Genomic DNA, 22,869 nt, shown 5'->3' on the forward strand with positions numbered 1-22,869 from the left:
ATGTGGAAGTAGACAGTATCTTTTATCATGAGTCCTTTGGAATTAAAGTTGATAATTATGTTAATCAGAATTCCTAAGTCTTCCAAAATCATTTATCTTTATAATATTGTTTTTGCATAAAATTTTCTCCTGATTTTGCTCACTTCACTCTGCATTATTTCATTAAAGTTCTCCCAGGTTTTTGTGAAATTCCCTTCATCATTTCTTAACAGAATGACAGTATTTCACAATCTTCATATACTATATCTTAAGGCACATTATAACTTTCAAATTCAACTAGTAATTCTTGGTGTAGAATTTGGCTTTAGACTGAGTTATAAAAAGGACATCAAATAAAAGGCTTTGATATCACCTTTACTGTAATTAGATTAATAGTATCAAGTCATCAGAGGTAATACTGAAGATGACAACACAAATGCATTTTTAAAAAATGTTGTATTTAATAAAACACCAAAGAATTATATTTATATTATATTATATTATATTATATTATATTATATTATATTATATTATATTGGTACAATCTTTTTGAAAATTATCATCCTGGTTCAAATATAGATCAAAATCACACTTAAAATGAGTCATTTTTAAAAGGAAAAACAGGTTTACACTGGAAAATAACACTGATTATTTGGCTGCATTTAGGTTTTATACAAGACTGGATTGGGAAAAATATAGTTTACATTCAGATTAATACAATGTAATATAGTATTCTATATCTTTTCTGTATAAAAAATACAAAGAAAATAGAGCAGGGAAGATGAAGACTTGCAAAAGTTACTTACCACAGTCCTCTGTTTGTTGGGCAGGAAGACTCTAACAATTGGTTTTTGTGGTGACTTGGGATTGCTTCTTGACATGTCTGTGGGATTCTGAAAAACTGCAAGAGATGAAGGTGCCACTGACAGGCTAGAAGAGGAAGAAGATGTAACTGTGTCTGTTGAAGCTGAGCTAGAAACAGAAAAATCAGTTCCATTCCCCATGGACTCTAATAATTGTTGTTCCCGTTGTTGAAGTGCATCTAGCTTGCTGGTGTATTCTTCATAGGCCTATAAAGAAAAGTAGAATTAAATATTTAATCTGAGTTTGCAATCTGAGTTCAAAGGAGGTCTCAAAGTTAAGGTTCTGATAACAGTAATTTTAATGGAATTAGGTCAATAAAATTAGATTAGTAATTAGAATGAAAAAATATCACAATAATCCTCAGAATATGAAGAGTTAGGAAGTAGGTTCCTGATAGATTTTTACTTTAAATCAATAATCTTTTTTTTTACAAGGTATACACTGATCATGAAAAGCCACATCTTTTACATAACCTCTGAAGTCAGTCTGTGGATATTAACCTCCCCAAAAAATGCAATTCTCTTCTCAAAGATCTGACCTGATCCTCCTGTTGTACCCTGAGTCCAGGTCATTGTCCATTTGTACTGTTGTCTAAGATTGATAGTCTCTAACGATTGCTTGTCTGTTTCAGTTAATAACAGGCATTCTTCATGAATTTACTTTTTCCACTCAGGTTAGTTAGGCCAACTGAAACAATTATTTTCAAAGACACCAATAGTCTATTAACTGCTAAACTGATAGCTTCTTCTCAGGCCTTCTCCTTGATCTGTTTACACTACTGTACAACACTTTTCTTGTCAGTTTTTCTTGATACTGCTATTTCCTTCCTGGTTATCTTCCCACCTGTTGAGTCACTCAGTTATTTTTGCTGGCTCCCCAAGCCAGATCATTCCTTTCTATGTATGGAAAGTCCTATGTACACAGGGCTTTATGGTGGGTTCTCTTATCTTTCTCTGAATTTTCTTGAGTTCAACAATCATCAACAGTCTGCAGACATTTCCATCTAGATATTCTACAGATTTTAAACATGTCTAAAGAACCCCTCAGCATTCATACCCCGCCTCAACCTTCTTCTGAATTTCTTTTTTGTGTTGTGAACAAGACTTTCCTTCTAATCAATTACAGTTAAAACCTTCAAGTTTAGAGGTGAAGCTAAAATGGTGAAGAGAAGCCTGAGTTCTCCCCAGTTTCCCTTGGAAATAACATTAAAATCAAGCCTCTGAACAGATTCTGGAACAACACAAAAAGACAGTGAAACAAATGTCCAGTTTAAGATAATTCAGAAAGACTTCAGAAAATGTCTGTCTCAATTTGGTAAAAGGGGAATGCAGAGCAGATGGTGTCCAGGCAAGCCAGGCGGCACAGCACTGATGAACAGCCAAGGTCCATCAACCCCAGTTCAGCAGGACAACTGTGAGGTTCCCAGCCCCAGTGCAAATTGTCAGCCCTAGAAGTTCAATATAATAGGCGCAACTAGGCCCTGCCATCCCAGGATGGTGGGCAAGCTACAAGCACCTGAGACCCTGGCACAGAAAACCAGTGACCAGACCCCTGATCTTCAATGCAAGAAGCTTGGGGCAGTGTCCAAGTGTGCTTCAGGAGCAGAGCTCAACTTTAAAAGAAATAAACAAAAAAAACAAAAAGAATCCTGACCACAGAAAGCTACTGTAGTGACAGTGAATATCAAAACAGAAGAGGACTCAGAAGAGGACAACAATCTCTAAATGTTTACATGTGAAGCCTCAAAGGAAAATATGAATTGATACTGAGCCCCAAAAGTCCTCTTTGAAGAGCTCAAAAATGTTTTAAAACATCAAATAAGAGAGGTAAAAGAAAAATTGGTGAAAGAAATGAGAATGATACAGCAGAATTATGAAAAAAGAATCAATCTCTTGGAAAAGGAAGAACAAAAAATTGAAGAAAACAATGATTTAAAAAAGAGAATTGGCCAGATGGAAAAGGAGGTACAAAAGTTAACTGAAGAAAAGAATTCCTTAAAAATTAGAATTGAGCAAGTGGAAACTAGTGAAGAGACATCAAGAATCAATCAAAACAAAATCAAAAGAACAAAAAAAAAAGAAGAAAATATAAAATACCTCATTGGAAAAACAAATGCCTGAAAAATAGATCCAGGAGAGACAATTTAAGAATTACTGGACTACTTTAAAGCTGTGATTTAAAATGAATCTCAACAACATCTTTCAAGAAATTATCAAGGAAAACTGCTCCAATAGAACCAGAAGGTAAAATAGTCACTGAAAGAATCAATTGAGGAATAGCTTAGTTACACAAAACACAATAGTCAATGATATAGTAATCTAGTGTCTGATAAACTTCTGAAATAAAAATTGACTATTTGACAAAAATTACTGGGAAAATTAGAAAATAGTATGGTAGAAACTACACACTGATCAACAGCTAACAGCCTAAATCAAGATAAGGTCAAAATGGGTTCACAATTTAGACATAAAGCATATGCAAATTAGTAGAATAAGGATAGTCTACCTCTCAGATTTGTGGAGAAAGGAGGAATTTATGGCCAAAGAAGAACAAGAGAATATCATGAAAGGCAAAATGATTAATTTTGATTACATTAAAAAGTTTTTGCAAAACAAAGCCAATGCAGTCAAGATTAGAAGGGAAGCAGAAAACTGGGGAGAAAAATTTAAATCCAGTGTTTCTGATAAAGACCTCATTTCTAAGAAAATTTATAAAGAACTGACTCAAATTTATAATAATATAAATAATTCCTCAATTAATAAATGGTCAAAGGATATAAACAGACAATTTTCAGATAAGGAAATTAAATAAATTACTATTAACTAGAGAAATGCAAATTAAGACTACTCTGAGGTACCACTCTTCATGCTTCTCAGATTGACTAAGATATTAAAAAGAGATAATGATAAATATTAGAGGGGATGTGGGAAAACTGGAACAATAATACGTTGTTGGTAGAGTTATAAAATGATCTAATCATTTTAGAGTATATTTGGAACTATGACCAAAGGGCTATCAAACTGTACATACTCTTTCATCCAGCAATCTCATGGGTCTGCATCCCAAAGAAATCACAAAAAAAGGGAAAAGGACGCATATGTGCAGAAAGGTTTGTAGCAATTCTTTCTGTAATGGCAAGGAACCTGAAATTGAATGGCTGAATAAGTTATGCCAGGGGTCCTCAAACTTTTTAAATAGGGGGCCAGTTCACTGTCTCTCAGACTGTTGGAGGGCCGGACTATAGTAAAAACAAAAACTTTGTTTTGTGGGCCTTTAAATAAAGAAACTTCATAGCCCTGGATGAGGGGGATAATCGTCCTCAGCTGTCGCATCTGGCCCGTGGGCTGTAGTTTGAGGATCCCTGAGTTATGGTATATGAAGGTAATGAAATATTATTGTTCTATAAGAAATGATAAGCAGGCTGATTTCAGAAAAGCCTAGAAAGACCTATTGTGATGACCACATTTAGCACCCAGGGTATTTTAAAATCAGCCCGAGTCAGGATAAGTGAAAGTCCTTGATCTTTCTTTTTTGTGGAGGTGAAGGGGAATGGCAATAGGAAGTGAGAGCAATTGCCACAGGAATCTGGCCAGCTGTGCTCTGGCTCTCACACTCCACCCAATCTCCTATACAACAACACATCAAACTTGCACAGAGAATGGGTGTGGCCATTCTTTCTCCAAGCATATATTAATAGAATATTTTCCAATTGGTAATTAGCCATAAGTGCTCGGACTGGACCTCAGTGCATCTGCTCAGCTTCTGCCCATTACAACCTATATAAACTGATGCTGAGTAAAGTGAGCAGAACCAAGAGAACATTGTACAAAGAAAGCAATATTATGTGATCAAGTGTGATAGACTTGGCTCTTATCAACAATACAGTGATTCAAGGTAATTTCAATAGACTTGGGATGGAAAATGCCAATTATATTTTGGAGAGAAAGAACTATGGAGACTGAATGTGGGGCAAAACACAGTATTGTCACCTTTTTTGTTTGTTTTTCTTTCTTGCATTTCTTTCTTCCCCTTTTGGTCTGATTTTTTCTTGTACAACATGACAAATATAGAAATATATTTAAAAGAGTGCACATATTTAACCTATTTCAGATTGCTTGCTATCTTGGATGGGGCAGAGGTAAGAGAGAGAGGAAGAAAAATTTAGAACATAGTTTTACAAAAATGAATGTTGAAAATTATTTACATGTATTTGGGGAAAAAAAAATACTATGGGGGAGAGGGGGAAGAAGCCACTGATCACCTCTTGAAAAGATCCCAAAATGTAAACTTCAAAGAATAGTATAGCCAAATTCCAGAATTAGTAGGTCAAGGAGAAAATTCCACAAGCAGTTCAGAAAGAAACAATTCAAATATGGAGGAGTGGCAGGATTCCACAGGATTTAGCAGTTTCTCCATTAAAGGATTGGAAGAATTGGAATATGATATTCTGGAAGGAAAAGTAGCTTGGATTATAACCAAAAATCAACTACCAAGCAAAACTGAGCATAACCTTCCAGGGGAAAAGTTAGACATTCAATAAAATAGGCGACTTTCAAACTTTCCTGATTAAAAAAACCAGAGCTGAACACAGGCAGAGGGTATGGTCATAAGATGACTTTGATGTGATGACATAAAACAAAGTTAAGGAGTGAAAAAACAAAGGATTGTATGGGGAGAAGAGGAAAGGGGGAGGCAGAAGAAGATAAATTACATCACAAGAAAAGGTACACAAACCAATTTATATACAAGGAAAGAAGGGGGGGGGGGGGGTGAGCACTGTTTGAACCTTATTCTTACCAGATTTGGCTCAAAAATGAAATAACATACACATTCAGTTGAGTATAAAAATTTATATTACCCTTTAAGGAATTAGGAGGGGAAAGGAGGAGGAGGAAAGAAAAGGGAAAGGAAATCCTGATAGGAGGGCAGACTGAGGGAGGTGGAGGTCAGAAGCAAAACATTGGTGAAGAGGAACAGAGTGAAAGGAGAGAGAAAAGTATAAATGGGGGGAAATGGAATGAAAGAAAATATACAATTAGTAATCATAACTGTATATGAATGAGATGAACTCTCCCATAAAATGGAAGTGGATAGCAGAGTGAATTAAAAAACAAAATCCTACAATATGTTGTTACAACATATACATTTAAAACAGAGAGATACATACAAAGGAAAAGTAAAATGCTGGAGCAGAATTACATTATGTTTTACCTGAAGTAAAAAAAAAGCAGAGGTGGCAATTCCAATCTCAGACAAAGCAGAAACAAAAATTGATCTAATTAAAAGAGATAAGGAAGTAAACTACATTTGCTAAAAGAGACAATGAAGTAATAAGACTAAACATATATACACACACACACACACACACACACACACACACACACACATATATATACACACCAAGTAAAATAGCATCCAAATTTTCTATTGGGGGACCTCAACCTCCCTCTCAGAACTAAATAAATCTAGCCACAAAATAAACAAGACATTAAGAAGGTGAATTTTTAAGAAATTAGATTATGGTACCTCTGGAGAAAAGTGAATGGGGACATAAAGGAATATAAACTTTTCTCATGGTACATGGTACCAAAACAAATTATGGAATAAAAACCTTACAATCAAATCAGAAAGGCAGACATATTGAATCCGTTTCAGATCATGATGCAATAAACATTATGTGTAATAAACAGCACCATGATATAGTGAATAGAGAGCTGATCTTGAAGTCAGAAAAGACCAAGTTCACATGGAACACAAACCAGCTTTGTGACCAAGGGTATGTCACCTAACTTCAGTGCCTCAAATAACTACTTAATGCAAACAAAATATTTATTAAATCTCCATGGACAAGAATCTAATATTATAAATGAATTACCAATGTCTTATCAGTCAGTACAAGGTTTCCCAACATTGGATCTCCCATATTGATTAAATCCTAGCTCTTGATTTCCTTTCCTCCTGCCTCTCATACCAAAACAATAACTGACAAGCTATTTGTCAATTTCTGGGCAGCAAGGTGATACACTGGATAGAATATGGAAGATCTGAGTTCAAATTAATCTCAGACACTTACTAACTGTATGACCCTGAATAAGTCACTTCATTTTGTTTGCCTCAATTTCCTCATCTGTAAACTAAAATAGAGAAGGCAGTCACAAACCACACTAGTATCTTTGCTATGGAAAGTCAAAATAGGTTCATAAAGTGTCAAACATGACACAAAACAACTGAACAATAATAAATCTGTCAGTTTATTATATGAACCTCCATATATATGACCTTCACATTGCCATGTTTGGGGGTTTTTTTAATGTTCTGCCTCAATACTATGTAAAGCTTGCATTTTTTAAAATTTGCAATTTTTTCCTCAATAAAAGTCAATTTAACAAAATCTTACTATGATAAAAGTGAAAGTTGTATACACTGGAAAATTTTAAAAAAACGGTTTGGAATTATTTTTTCTTCTTTTTAAATCTTTGTTACAAAGGAAGTTTTACTGTAAAAGATATATTCAGAAATTAATGGGATAGAAAAACAAAAGTATCAATAACAAGTAACATCAATAAAAATTAGCAACAATTTAAGTAACTTTGTTTTCTCATTGGCCTCTTTGAATAGGACAGCTACAACAGTTAAAAAAAAAAAACCATGTTCAGTTTTATAATCTGACTGCCAAAACAATACAATTTCTTAAATCTACCAAGTATTATCTCAATGACCTTGAGCAACTCATTGAAGCTCTCTAATAATTAATTTCCTAAAATATACAACAATGACACCTAAGATTCATGCTAGCCTTGAAATCAGTATAGTAAACTTATGTTTTTTGCTGAGGGTTAGACAAAGCTGAGCACTGAATTATGGAAAGAGCTGGGAGTTGTACTTCATCTATGGGTGGATCTATATTATGGGTAAAACATTGAATGGATATGGGACAACAACCCCATTCATTCCTTCATATCCCCATTCAGATTCTTGAAAGTTTGTGCCCCATAAGATAGGAGCAGGCATCTTCAAATATGCTATTTCTATTGATGCTGATATTTAATGATGCTGAGACCTTTTCTCAGAATCCCCTAAAGAGTTATTTGTTCTGGAAATGTTTTCTCACCTTCTGCTCTAGAAGCTCATCCTCTCCCTAAAACTATTAAGTGCAATAGTAGAATATTAGAGATGGAAGAGACCACAGAGGTCATATAATAGAACTTGATTCATTTCATAGACAAAGAAACTGATGCACAGAAATTAAGTTGTCTTGTCTACAAAGATCCCACAACTAGCTTAGTGAGAGAGCTGAGGTGGGAACATTCATCTCCTGACGGCCACTCCCATTGGCCTCTGAACTTCAATCATTGGGTCAGTTTACCAATCATGTTCCCCTTGTCAACTTTCATGTGGAGCATTTGAACCTGCATAGTCTGTGATTCCCAAATTCCTAATCATTTTCTAATCCCTTTCTTTCCTTTTTGAACAGTTCAGCATGGTAGACACTCCAAAAAACTCTTATATAGAAGAGATTTTTCTTCTGAAATTCCCCCCTCTCCCAACCAATTACATTTTATCAAGAGAAGGATACCTATAACAAAGTACTGAATCTCAGAATCACTAAAAGAATTCCAGCTGTCGAAAAGACCTATAAAATAAGTATTTTTTGGTATCTGGAGCTTTTTAGTGAACTGTAAAATTGGTTTAAATCAATACTATAATACAGCAGCCAAAAGAGCTAATAAAATTGCAGGCTTCACTGAGAGAGGCAGAAGCACAAGAGCATTATGAGAGAAATGATATTTATTATATTCATTACTGGTTAGACTTCACCTAAATTATTTTTCTAAGTTTGGGATGTCACATATTACAAAGTATCTAACAAAGATAAACTTGTTGGTGAAGAGACTCAAGATGCCAACAAACAGCAAAATTTAATGAAACGCTAATGTTTGGCATGAAGAACAGAAGGCTTGGGGAGGGTTGGGGGTAGGGGTGGAGTAGGGAGACAAGTTATGAGAGAGAAGAGCTAAAGAGCTGTGCTATTCTTCCCCTCAGATAGCAGAATGAATAACTGGGTTCTTAACTTGAACAGAGGTTATTAAACTTTTTTGTGTCCTAGACCCTAAATATTAAACAGTCTTTGATGAAGCAAGTGTATAAAATAAAATATATTATATGATAAAGGAAACTTATTATATTGGAATATTACTCCAGAAAGGTGTTTTTTTTTTTTTTTTTTTAAGTAAATGGGTCCCAGTTTAAGAATTCCTGGGTAAAAAATTGAGTAATGCAAATTTGGGTCTATCTAAAGAAATAGTTTCTTAAGATATTCAAAAAGAAAAATAGACTACTTCAAGAAATAGTAAAAAGAAAGAAAGGAAGAAAGAGGAAGGGGAAGGGAGGAAGAAAGGAAAAAAAGGATGACCATTTTGGGGAATTGTAATTAGTACAGAGGATTCTTACTTAGACAAAGACTGAACTAGAGTCACTGAAATCTCTTTCAACTAAGAATCTGTGATTCTTGTACATGTTTTTCCATAAATCCTTGACAGAAGACCTGCTCACCTACATGTCTTAGGGTTGAGCCTTAGCTCTTCAGGGCTGCTTACTATGTAGTTCCCTGAACTGAATGGTAGCTTCTTTTTTCTCTCAACTCCACCTTATTTACTCTATCCCTTTTCCCCTTCCCCCCCCCCCCCCCCCCCCCAATCTAGAGGTCTTAGTCTTCTCCATGGTTCTATGAACTTTCCAAAGGCCTTTTCTTTGCTTTTTTTAAAAATAGTATTTTATTTTATTTATTATTATAGTATTTTTAGTTTTTTTAGCTTATTTTAAAAATAAATATTTTCTGCTCATGACTCTCCCAAATTCCCAAAATGATATGTAACACCTTACCTCGAGATAGATTGATGGTGGGTTATGTTCTCCTCCAAATTTGTCCAATAGGGCTTCTATGTGTTCCTGTGTCAATTTTATCATTTGCTTGATATTCCATACCTAAAACCACACAAAATAACATATAAAATTCCTTTAGTATATGAACTAATCACTTAATAATAATAAAAAAAAATTAACAAACTTCCATCTCCTAGCATTCCTTTTTTCTTTTATTAAAACACCTATTTACTAAATGCTCTATGAGGCAACACACTGTGCCAGAAACTGGGAATATTAAGACAAAACAAATCCTTATCATTTAGAATTAATGGTTGACAGGGAAAAAAAATGCTAGCCCAGCTACCTTATCTGTACTTTCATCCTACACAATCATTTAACCTATTTCAGAATTTAAAAAATACTTAAGATACCCCGAAGCTAACCCACAAATGAAGAACTCCCTTTTCATTTGTACACATGCTCATCCAAACTTGGCCTAAATATTAAAGATTCAGCTATTAAACTGTGAACTTGAGTAATGGAACTGTATTTTACATACCTAGTCCTGATCCCAAGCAGAGGGTTTACTGGCTGACAAACACCTACAGACCAACTACCCTAGCTAAAAAGCCACAATGCATTTTCACAAAGAGAAGGAAACGAGTGCCAAGCAAGTCAAACCACAACGGCCCCCAGATCTCAATGGCGATACACCCAGGAACCTTGGAAACAACGACAAGTACCCAGTCCAAGACCAGGAGTCATCAATGGGGACAGAAATCATTGTCCGCCAACTCACAGCTACTAGTAACAACCGCAGACCAAATGCCAACAGACAACTAAGAACAAGAACCATTGGAGTGGCAAAGACCATCACAACGTCTCCCCAGCAGTTACCTGGGAAAGCAATACCTATGGACAAGGGCCAGCCACCACATCAACGGCAAAGTAGCCGCTGCTCCATAGGGCAGAAAGGCCAGCCCCGTTGACAGAGCGAGGCATCCAGAGAGACAAAAGGCAGCATGCACCAAGTAGGTCAAACCATTGTCATCACCCTGACCACAATCCTTCCTCAGACCCCACTGGAGAAAACTCCGACCCTTCAATCCAAGAATCTTTGGAAGAGCAAGACTTCCAGCCCAGGGCTTACAGCTATCACGCTTGTAAGAGATGTAGCCTGGCAGCTGCTCTTCTTGGTGCTACAAGAACAGCTGCAATTCAAGGCTACTGAAAACCAAGAAAGTTCTTTTCACCAAAGTCTTTGGCACTGCCAAACAGTTAACGACCAGTTTTATCTAAGGTCCATGTGACCATTCCATCTAACTTGCAGCACACCTTTCAAGTATGTTGATTAATCCTACACGAATGTAGGATTACATTCTTGAGAGCAGACACTCTATATCTTCAGAGTTTAGCACAAGAGTGCTAACATCTTATACAAAGATAAGATCAAACTGGAAAATGATTTAGACAGAAAGGATGATTATTATAAGTAAATTAGGAGAGCATGGAAAAACGTATTTGTTACTGACATCTATAGATAATGGAAGACTTTATGACCAAATCTAGATAAGATTGTTATAGGAAAAAAATGGATAATTGACTACATGAAATTAAAAAATTTGCATTAAACAAAACTAATATAGCCAAAGCTAGAAGAAAAACAGTTAATGGAAAAGTTTTACATTCAGATTCTTAGATTAAAGACTTCATTTTTCAAATATATGCAGAACTGAGCAAAAAAACAAAAACAAAAGCAAAACATGGCAACTAATAAATTAAGTCCTAATTATTAAATGATCAAAGGACATGACTAGGCAGTTTTCAGAAGATATCAAAACTACCAATAGTGATATAAAAATGCTTCAAATCACTATCAGAGGAATGCAAATGAAAATAACTCTGAAATACCATTTCACACCTATCAGATTGGCTAGTATTAAAGGAAATTATAAATGCTTTGAGAGGGTATATAACAACTGTGTAAATTTCAGCTCAATAAATAAATTACACATGACAACTGATATTCATGGATACCTTCAAGGTTTGCTAAGTGCTTTATATATATTTTCTTGTTTGATTGTCATAAAATCCTCTAAAGTAGGTCTCTAATGTATATGATTGCTATTTTAAAGATGAAGAAACAGGATCAGGGAGCTTAGATAACTTTCCCCGGGTCAGACAATTTTGTTGTTGAATTCATTTGAATTTAAAATTTAATTTTAAAATTAAGAGATGTACATACATATGCATAAATATATATATATTCCCACACCTACATACATGTGTTTAAATAAATAGATAGGCTGGTTCTCTATATTAATAAATGCAAAAGTCAATTTTCAAAGGAAAAAAATGCAAGCAGCTAACCACCAAAAAAAATTGTTTTGAATCTCTAACAACTGGAAAAATAGATATTAAAGCCAACTCACCCAGAAGTTTGACAAAGATGACAGGAAAGACAAAAGACAATCACTGAAGGAGCTAAGGAAAAACAGCCATACCAATGCAGTGTTGGTGAAGCAGTGAAGCGGTTGAGTCATTTTGAAAAATTTATTTCATATTTTATTTTTCCCGGTTACATGTAAAAATCAATTTTTAACAGTTTTTAGAATGTTTGAGTTCCAAATTCTCTCCCTTTGTCCCTCCCCACTCTCTCTCACTGAAAAAGTAAGCAATTTGATATAGGTTATATATGTGACAGTCATGCAAAACATTTCCATATTAGTCATGTTGTGAAAGAAAAAAATAGCTGCTCACAATTATAATTATTAGTGAGATGTAAAGAAAATGGAATGTTAGAGAGGAGAAATTAGTACTCACTGATAAATCTGTTTATATATTTTAAAAAATCCTGTATAACAAAAATATAACTAGGATTTAAAGAAGTCATGAAAAAGTTTTCATATCAGATGCTTTTTTCTTAGAGGAAGAATTATTTTTTTTAAATTATAGTCAAGATATACCTTCTCACCTTTTTTCCCTAGCTGTCCCCACCCCACAGCAATTTGAAATGAAGAGAAAAACAGTATCATACTTATAGATAAAACAAATTTCCAAACTGACCACTCCTCCCCCCCAAATTTGTCTCATTCTGAATTGAGTCATCTCTTTGTCATGAGGAAGTCCAAGATTAGTTCTCTGTAATATTAGTTACTGTGCTGATAAGGGTTTAGTATATCAGTATTCCAACACATCAATATACCAAAACTAATTCACCCATTCCCCAAATTATGAATAAATATTCTCTCAGATTTCCATTCTTTATTATCTCAAAAAAAAAGTTTAAGTATTTTTGTATATTCTTAATTTTTGCTGAGAATTAACTCTTCCCTTAATATTCCCTCTACCCCCCTCTCTATTTTCCCCTTTTCTTCTTTATTCCCCTGTTGAGTAAAAGGATTTCTGTACTCAATTTTGTGCATGTGTGTGCATATTGTTCCTTCTCTTGATCAGTTTAGGTGAAACAAAAGTTCAATTTAGCTACATACAAAGAACCTAATTACCAAATATGGTTTGGCTAATGGCTACTGTGATGCATAAAGTAAATAAAAAACTTTTTATTCCTATTTGGTCATCCCATACTTTGTAAAATAGAAGGGGAAAAGGCTGAGATTCATAGTTCTCAATTATAAATATTAAACTATTGATTCTCATAACATGAGATGTTTGAACTGGGAACAAAGAGTAGATATGCTATACTTGAGGAATTCAAAACATTTATATTGATATTCTCACTGTGTAAAAACAAAAAAAAAAACAACAAAAAAAAAAAAAAACCAAACCCAAACCCAAATCCAAACCTAGAAGACAAACATACAGTTAAGTCTAACAGCAACCCCAAAGGTTCCTCTAGGAGGAATGTAAAGTAGTTGGTGGATTTGGAATTATTATATTCAAAAAAGCAACTAGAAGCATTTCCTGGGACACCTTCTTGCTAAGTATGAAATAATAGAAACATTCTAAGAAGAATTTGACAAGATGCTACAAACCAAGTCATCAGATACTTTGGTATTTGAGTTTGTGACTTCAAAACAAATAAAACATGGAAACATGACTTGAGATTAGTAAATGAAAGAGATTTAAAGCTTATAGATTACTTCATAATTACACTCTTTAAAAAGAGATTCATAAAGCTGTGGACATGGCAAATACTGAAAAATAAGTCACAAAAAATCAAAGAAAGAGAGCGATTAGGTTTCTGTATGCAATTTCTGAAAGGAGAGAGAAAGGGAGAGATGGAAGGAGGAAAGGAGAAAAGGTTGGGAAAAAAAGATATACCAACAACCATCTGAAAAAAATGTTCCAGATCACTTCATAATGAGAGAAATATATATTACAACTTTGAGATTTCACCTCAAAAACAAGACTAGGAACAACTGATAAGAGAAAGTATTGGAGAAACTATGGGAAAATGGTCATACTGTAACACATACACTATTGGTAAAATTGGGAATAAGTACAACTATTCTGGAAAACAATGTGACTCTATACCAGAAAAGTCAATAAATTATAGCCTCTGAAAAAACAATAGCACTACCAGGCATAAATCCCAAGGAAATTAAAAACCAGAGGAAAAGGTGCCAGACATAAGAAAATTTTTATTATAGGATTTTTTGCAGAGACAAAAATTTTGTGCACCATTATTAATGTATCAAAATGACAGGAAAAACACATTCAGGACTATTTCTACAAACTGATGTAGACTGAAATAAGCAGGGAACAATTCAATATGATAACCACAACAATATAGTTAAAAAAACTTGAAAAACATGAGCAATGTTATTAATAAAATAATCATATTTGAATTATATTGCATTTATCTTTTCCTCATTACAAGAGAGTATCACATTGGAAAGGAAATTTGTAAAGAAGTATTTGCAATAGAATGTTTGTGGCAGCCCTCTTTGTAATAGCCAGAAACTGGAAACTGAGTGTATACCCATCAATTGGAGAATGGCTAAAGAAATTATGATATATGAATAATTATGGAATATTATTGTTCGGTAAGAAATGACCCAATAGGATGATTTCAGAAAGGCCTGGAGAGACTTACATGAACTGATGCTGAGTGAAATGAGCAGGACTAGGAGATCATTATATACTTCAACAACAATACTCTATGATGATCAATTCTGATGGACATGGCCCTCTCCAGCAATGAGATGAACCAAATCAGTTCCAATAGAGCAGTAATGAATTAAACCAGGTACACCCAGTGAAAGAACTCTGGGAGATGATTATGAACCATTATATAGAATTCCCAATACCTCTATTTTTGTCGTCTTGCATTTTTGATTTCCTTCACAGGCTAATAATCGTGTACCGTTTCAAAGTCCGATTCTTTTTGTGCAGCAAAATAACTGTTAGGACATGTATACTTGTATTTAATTTATACTTTAACATATTCAACATGTATTGGTCAATTTGCCATCTGGGGAAAAGGGTGGGGGGAAGGAGGGGAAAAATTGGAACAAAAGGTTTGGCAATTGTCAATGCTATAAAATTACCCATGCATATAACTTGCAAATAAAAAGCTATAATTAAAAAAAAAAAAAGAAAAGAAAAAGAAGTATTTGCAATGTAAAGGTTACAATTCAATAAAGACAGTCCTTTTGATCAAACTATTTTCTAGCCTAATACTTTCCTGGTCTTCAGAAAAGGACTGGAAAAACTACTATTTTACCTAAATTTTTTTTGTCTTTATTATATTTCATATCTCTAGATCATTTCAATCATTCTTTTCACTTTGTCCTAAATTCTTCACTTTTACTGTCTCTATTCTCCTCAATTTTTTTTTTGCTGAACATAGAATTCAGTTAAAATGATAAAAAATCTTCCAGCATATACAAAGAAGTTGAAATGGTAGATTCAGACTCTAATAATTATAATCTCTTAAAATATGATATATCCAAGCACATCTGTATCTTTGAAGATTTTTCTGGCATTTACTATTTTAGCTAGCTCTTGTGATTTATGCATAGATGGTTCTGAGTGTATCTTAAACATTTGAGAAAGGGACCATCTCTTCTACTAATTGAACTTCTTTCAGTTACCTAACTTCTGTGTTCCACATTCAATTATATTTTTAAAAAATTGGAATTTGTATAAAGTAACTTCCAAGTTTTACAATGCATTGTTTTACATCTTTTATGATTAAAGGTAGCACAGTAAAGTTTTGTACTTGCAAAATTTTTTTTTATAATTTCTAGATTTATTTAATCTCGTTCCATCAGTAACATTTCTATCACCAAAACACAGATCTAACTAACCACAAAGCTTCTAAAACAGGGGAACAGAGTAGCTCCCTATTACCACTAGGATAAAATATATATTCCTCTGTTTGGCATTTACAACACTTTATAATTTTGTCTTAGCTATATTTCCAGACTGATTTCACATCATTGCCCACATATATGCTATGATACAGCCATTCTGGGTCAAGGGCTATTCCTATTCACTCCATCCATAAATGCCTTTATATATAGACATCTTCTTTTCCTGCAAGGCCCTTTTTTCTTATTTTTAGCTTTTTGTAATTCCTCTGTAACTTCAAGGTTCAATTTAAAGTTCATTTTTTTCCCCAATGGGTCTTTTCCCATCTCTTCAAATTGTTAACATTCTCTCCACCGCTATTCATTTACTCTCCCCTTTTCTCCCCAATTCAATCTCCCAGCAAAATCACTTGATATTTTGAATATATTTGCATATTTACTTATGTGTATACATGTACTTTATTGGTCAACTTTTTTGTTTTTGTAGTCCTTTGTGAGTTGATTTTTTTGTTTTTGTAGTCCGAGCCTAAAATGAAGCAACAGTATATGCATAATAAGTGTTTATTTAATTGAATGACAATGCACTAGGGCATTAGATTTTTAAAATTCAGAACAAGATACCAAGAGTTTAAACAAAAATCTTTGGCACTTTATTTCTTTCTCGTCCCTATAAAATCTACCATTTCATAAATTTGAAGTAAGATTATGGCAAACTAAGAACTATAATAAATATAGGAACACACTATCTAAATCTATAACTAAATGGAAAATCAACAGTAACAAGTAGTTCCCTCTTTCCCTACCTCCAACACCTGCCTCATTTTCTGCAGTTACTATTTTTGCTCACTAGATGGCAACAGTGCGTGAAATTAAGAAAATCCCAGTTTTTAAATTAAAACACTTCAAGATTTGTATGTAAAACCTTGTTCTGGAGAAAGGCTTCTTAAACTTTTTCCACTTGTGCCTTCTTTTTTTTTGCCTGAGAAATTTGTACATGACCTTGGGAATATAAAATAGGTATACTACTAATAAATCATAATTTCGTGATATACATTCAGCTACAAAACCTCCATGGATTAAGAAACTGAGGTCTTGATAAAAATAACAAAGAGCAACTAATCTGGACAATAGTATGTATTTTATCTAAAAAAAAAAAAAAATTCCATCTTCTACAAATCTGACTTTGCCTTCTTGATGATTGTCATCATTTGTTTTGTGATGAGTGCTATTCTGCTTCTCAAACAGGCATTCTATTTTTTCTATTATCATCTACAAATTTTATAGCCAAAAATTTATGAAAACTATTTATAAAATATTTGGTTATATTATGCCTCAGGTTTCTCAACATTCCTATGCTAATTTTTGAGTAAGATCAGATGGTGTCTTATCATAATAGACCTAAGATTGAAGTTGTCACACATTTAAACATAAATATAACTATCATCAATGAAGAAAAATTAATAGTTAAGATTAAGAGCTATCAATGGTTAGTGTACTCTCCTATTCCTGTGGTGGAGTACACCCCATCCACTAAAGAACAAGTCGTCCTTTTATTCTTGCTGTCCGCTTTCTTATTTCCATACGTCTCAACTCTACTCCAATGTCCTAATTCAAACTTGCCCTTCCCATTTTAATTTGTCTTCGAGAATTCCTACTCCACATTTAATGAACCTCCTTAAGTTTTAGACTTTTCCATCTCATGCTCTTCACATTATTTTGCATCTCCTCAGATTTAGCTCCCCTTAATAACATATATATATATATATATATATATAAAATGCTATAGCATTAAAATTTGAAATTTTAGGATATAGTTCCAAACAGCTTTCCAGAATGGCTGGATCAATTCTAACAAAAATGAATTAAAGTGTCTCAGTTCCTTTGACACTTATCATTTTACTTATCTATAAACTTTCCCAATCTGAGAGGCAGAAGTTATAACTCAGTTACTTTAAAATGTATTTCTCTATTATTGATTTGGAATATCTTTTCATTTGGTTATTGATAGCTTTGAAAACTGCCTATTCAAATTCTCTGACCGTTTATCAATTGGGGAATGGCTAATGTTCTTATAAATTTTTATTACTTCCTTATGTATCCAGAAAATGAATCTTTTAAAGGAGAAACACTGTGTATTTATGGTCCTAGAAATTAAGACATCTTTGTATTATTACATTGTCCCATACTTTGAAAACAGCTGAATTAGAGCATCAGGCCTGGACTCAGGATTCTTCTGGGATTCAAATGGGGACTCCGCTATTACTGGGTGTGTGACCCTAGGCAAGTCACTTAACCCTGTTTGCTTCAGTTTCCTCACCTTTAAAATGAAATGGAGAAGGAACTCCAAATGGGGTCACAAAGAATCAGACATGATTAAAAAACAATTGAACAACTTAAGAAGAGAATGGTGAGAGAAAAAGCAAACTCACCACAGATGCAATCTATCTCTACTCTTCTGCCCCTTCCCTTCCTCACAACAAATGGTAAATTTTTAATCCGTTTTTTCTTTCAAGTAATTTTCTTAGATAGCCCCCCTCAATGGGTTGCTTGTTTTGCACTGGATTAATCTCTCCTTTAATCTATTTATGCCTTCTGAGTAAAACATCTCCACTCTAATGAGTGTCAGCCTGTACAGGTAACCCTCTTTAACCAGTTCAGATGAAAGTGACTTAAAAGCCACCTTCCTCCTGACTATTGCAATTACAGAAGATAATTTCTCCCACTCTTTTTTCTCTCCTAGTGAATGTACTGCTTCCCCCTCTTTCTAAATTCTTTCTTCTAGATCATCAAATCATTAAAAACTAAAACAACAAAACAACACTTTACAGGGTTCTATCTTTTCAGCTAAGACTTCTGATGATGTGTCAAAGGCAAAACAAGTATACTCTCCCCCCACCCAGGTTAGAAAGTAAACAACTTATTTTTTAGGTCCCTTTTGATTCCTTGCTCATATTTTATTTTTTTATGTTTCAAAGTGTCAATGAAGCATTGTTTTTTGTTTTTCCATTAGGAATGTTTAGAAGTTCTCTATTTGATTAAAAATCCGTTTTCTCCCCTCTGTAAGACTATATTCATTTTGGAGAGTTGGGGGATTGCAAACAGGGTTTTAAGTAACTTGCCCAAGTACCAGCTAATAACTTTCAGATGTCTGAGGCTGAATTTGAATTCAGGTCCTCCAGACTTTTAGTTCAGTGCTCTCTCCCCCCTAGAATCATCTAGTTGCCCCAAAAACGAAACTGTTTTACTGATCAACTTATTCTTTCACCTTTTAGAATGCCATATCTTCACCTTTCTGCTCTTTTAGAGTAGTAGCTGCTAGATAGTATGTGATCCTGAACATGGTTCCTTAGTTCCTGAATTCTTTCTTCTTTCTGGCTACTCAGAAATATTTTTTTCCTATGACATGAAAATTTTGGATTCTGACTTATAATGTTCCTCAAACATTTTATTTTGAAATTTCTTTCTGGTTGTGATCAGTGGATACTTTCTATTCTTATTCTGCCTTCTGTTCTAAGAGATAATGAAGATGATAAAAACATTTATATAACACTTTACTATAAGTCAGGCACTATGCTCCTAAGCATTTTACAAGAGATCTGGGAAGTTTTCTTTCATAACTTTTTGAAATATGGTGTCTAGGCTTTTTGGAGACATCATGGTTTTCAGAGAGTCCCATGATTTTTAAATAATCCTTCTTGATCTGTTTTCCAAGTCAGCTATTTTCTGTATGAGATAATGATTGTAAAGCACTTAGCATTAATAAGTTCCACCTAAATGTTAGTTGTTGTTATAGATAATTTCCATTTTCTTCAATTTTTTTATCTAGTGTTGTTTTGACATTTCTTGTTTTCTGGAGTCAATAATGTCTTCTCTTCTAAAAATTTTATTTGAACGTATTGTCCAAGTTATATATTCCTTTGAGACTTTTGTGGGTAAATGTTTTGGAGTCATTCTATCACTCTTCTGAATTTGTGTTGGATATCCCTGTTAGAGTGATAGCTCTTTATGGTGGGATTTTTTATTTGTTCATTCTTCCAACCTACATCCTGACTTTGGGTATTAATAATGGACCACATTCTACACACTTCTAGAAACAACTAGCGAACCTTTCTTGGTTTGCTTTGTGCCTTCATAGTTACTGATGCTGTTTTGTTAAGGATACTGAATGCTGTGATATTCAAGGATCTCAGGATTAGCTGAGGCTGGGAATCTACAAACTTTTAGTCTGTCCAAATATTTTGATCTATGATAAAGTGAGAATGCTGCCCTTGCAGTCTGAGACCCAGGGAAGTCAAGTGATTTGCTGAAAGTCACTCGGGCAGATCTCAGAGGTGGGATTTGAACCTTCTGACCCTCTGAGTCAGTATTCTTTTCTCTGTACCCAAACTAAATAGACCTTGCAATTTTATATAACTTTATAATAGAATGTATAAGAATATAATTTTGCTTCTTAGAATTTATCCTGACTTTGAACAATGTCATTTGTTCATGAATCAATATTGCTTGCTAAAGAAAATAATTATGTATGTACACATTTATATATAGATAATAAATAAGATATTTATATACTAGTTAGGGCATTTATTTAAAAAATTTGAAAATTTATTTTTCTAGCATTTCACAGGTAGAATCTCAGAGGGGAAAAAAAAAATCTCTATGAAGCCTTTGATTTCCCTCAAATGAACAACCTAAGGTCATTCTCCTAGCACTAGGGAGCAAACCTGCAGGCTACTGGAATAATCCAAGTAAGTGGCAATAAGGACCTATACCAAGGTGCTGTCGGTGTTAAAAGAAAGGGCTGAAAACAAGAGATGTTACAAAGTAAAAATTGATAAGCCTTGGCTACAGAATAGACATAGAAGTAAAAGAATCAGGATAACATCTGGGTTTCAAGCCTTGGTGACTGAATGGGGAAGAGAGTGGTAATCTTGACAGTACTAAGAAGTTAGGAAGAGAGAATGGTTTTCAGGAGAAAATGATGTTTTGTTTGGGACAGTCAGAGTCTCTTTTCAGTTCTACTACTTAAAACCCTAGTCTCTTTCATGATTCACAGCTCCAATAACACTTTTTGCATTGACGCCACACAGAAGCTAGTACTTTCCCAATAGTCTTGTCTTAATTTTATGCATATTTACATACACAGAAGTTGTCTCCCTAGTCTAGAGTGTAAACTTCTTGAAGCCAGTGACTATTTCACTTCAGTCTTTGTACTGATTATATAAGCAATATCACTACGTAAAACAGAAGCAGTGGAAAGAAACAAAGTTTAAGACAGCTTGGCAAGAGACCCAAGTCATCCAACTCCTCCCAAAAGCATTTAAAGAGGGGCAAGAATTAAGACTAAAAATGGAAAATATTTGGAATGATTTTTATTACAAATTATTCATCATCAAGAATAATGTACTACATCTGAATCTTTAACATCCCACTCCTAGATGCACGAGGAACTGGAAATGGCACTAAAGAAGACTGGACTAGAAAAAATACACAGAAGAGATCTATACTGAAAATGACAAGGAAATCCAAGATAATCAAATCAATCAATCAATAAGTGTTTACTAAGTTCCTTCTCTGTCATCAATCATTTGCTGGATGATGAAGAGAGAAATACAAAGAATGAAAATTTCTAATCATAAGGAATTTATACACTAATGAGGGAGACAAATACATTTAATTATATCTACATATATATGTTATAGATATATAGCATAAAATTAATAAATGCAGACACATACAAATTAATTAAATACAGAATGAAAAGGCTTGGAAAAAACTCTTTACAAAAAAAGAAAAGTGACTGAGAAAAATATAAGTACCTGCCTATGTATGTTACTTTGTCTTTTTTGTAAAATCAATGAGAGTAATGTAGTTAGATATCAAAGGCAGCCTTCATAAGGATATGAAAAGGAAATTGGAAAACTTTTGTGAAAGCTGTTATATCTCCAATATTATTTTATCTTATGACAACTAAAGGCTACTGAAATTCAGCAATTCTGCTGGCCTAATATTAACTATTAAAAAAAAAAATCACCTTAAATGTTTTCTCCAAGAGGGTGCTTCTTGTGTACCTCAAAATCATAAAAGATTCCTTGAAAAATATAAAAGGCAATTATGTTCAACAATTATCTGACTAATATCAGGCAAGGCATAAAGCAGAAAGACACATGCTTGGGCAAAGGTTATTTGTCATTGTCACAGAAAATATCTAGGGCAATGTCCAAATAGAAAGGGAATTTCCTACGGACAGTAAAATAGTCCAGATGAACTAATTTTTGGTTACTATGCCAATTCCATTCAGCCACATGACACTGCAAAGCCTTAAAAAAAAAAAAAAAAAAAAAAAAAAAAAAAAAAAAAAAAAAAAAAAAAAAAAGATCCATCATCACTCAAAAGAATTTGGTTTTGACTATACACACAGAATAAAAAGGATAAATAGATAAAGGATATCTATTTCAAGATCATGATATGCAGTCTGGTGGCAATCCAGAGTTGGTCCGTCAGGACATAGACCCTACACAGTTCAGATGGACAATGAGCTTAGTCTACAACTGCCCTGAGTTTTTTAAGGAAACCTCAAGATTCCCCCTAAATTAAATAGTAAATCTTGGTGATGCTCCATAACTAAGTCAAGGAACATAGTGTCCAAAGAATTAAAGTTGAGGGTCTCCTAAAGGGGAATATATAGTGGACATGAGTAAATTGCAACATATCACTAAAGAAGGACTGCCCAGAAATAGCATAAAGGTTATGATTAGAAAAATGCAAAATCCAAAAAGAAAGGGAGGGCCAAAAACATGGTGCAGAGGCTGCTCCATTGGTTAAAAACAATAAACTTAATCTGCTAATTCTCATATGGAGGTTTTAAAGAAGTACATGGAAAAAAGAA

At 33.8% G+C, this 22,869-nt stretch overlaps 1 protein-coding gene across 7 annotated transcripts in view; it reads right to left on the reverse strand.

The window, feature by feature from the left end:
- Window positions 1–22,869, reverse strand: part of BRAF (B-Raf proto-oncogene, serine/threonine kinase) — a 147,053-nt gene that overhangs the window by 91,555 nt on the left and 32,629 nt on the right. For all 7 annotated transcript variants that reach the window (XR_004229708.1, XM_031939208.1, XM_031939207.1 and 4 more), the window contains exons 2-3: window positions 9,727–9,828; window positions 786–1,049 (exon numbers count right to left, since the gene is read on the reverse strand). Coding sequence is in view for 6 of the 7 variants with exons in the window: in XM_031939208.1 (XP_031795068.1) it covers window positions 786–1,049; window positions 9,727–9,828 (366 nt within the window). In the remaining variant the exon portion in view is untranslated. The remainder of the gene's footprint in view (window positions 1–785; window positions 1,050–9,726; window positions 9,829–22,869) is intronic.

This window comes from Sarcophilus harrisii, chromosome 5 (assembly GCF_902635505.1).
Source record: "Sarcophilus harrisii chromosome 5, mSarHar1.11, whole genome shotgun sequence".
NCBI classification, from domain to species: domain Eukaryota; kingdom Metazoa; phylum Chordata; class Mammalia; order Dasyuromorphia; family Dasyuridae; genus Sarcophilus; species Sarcophilus harrisii.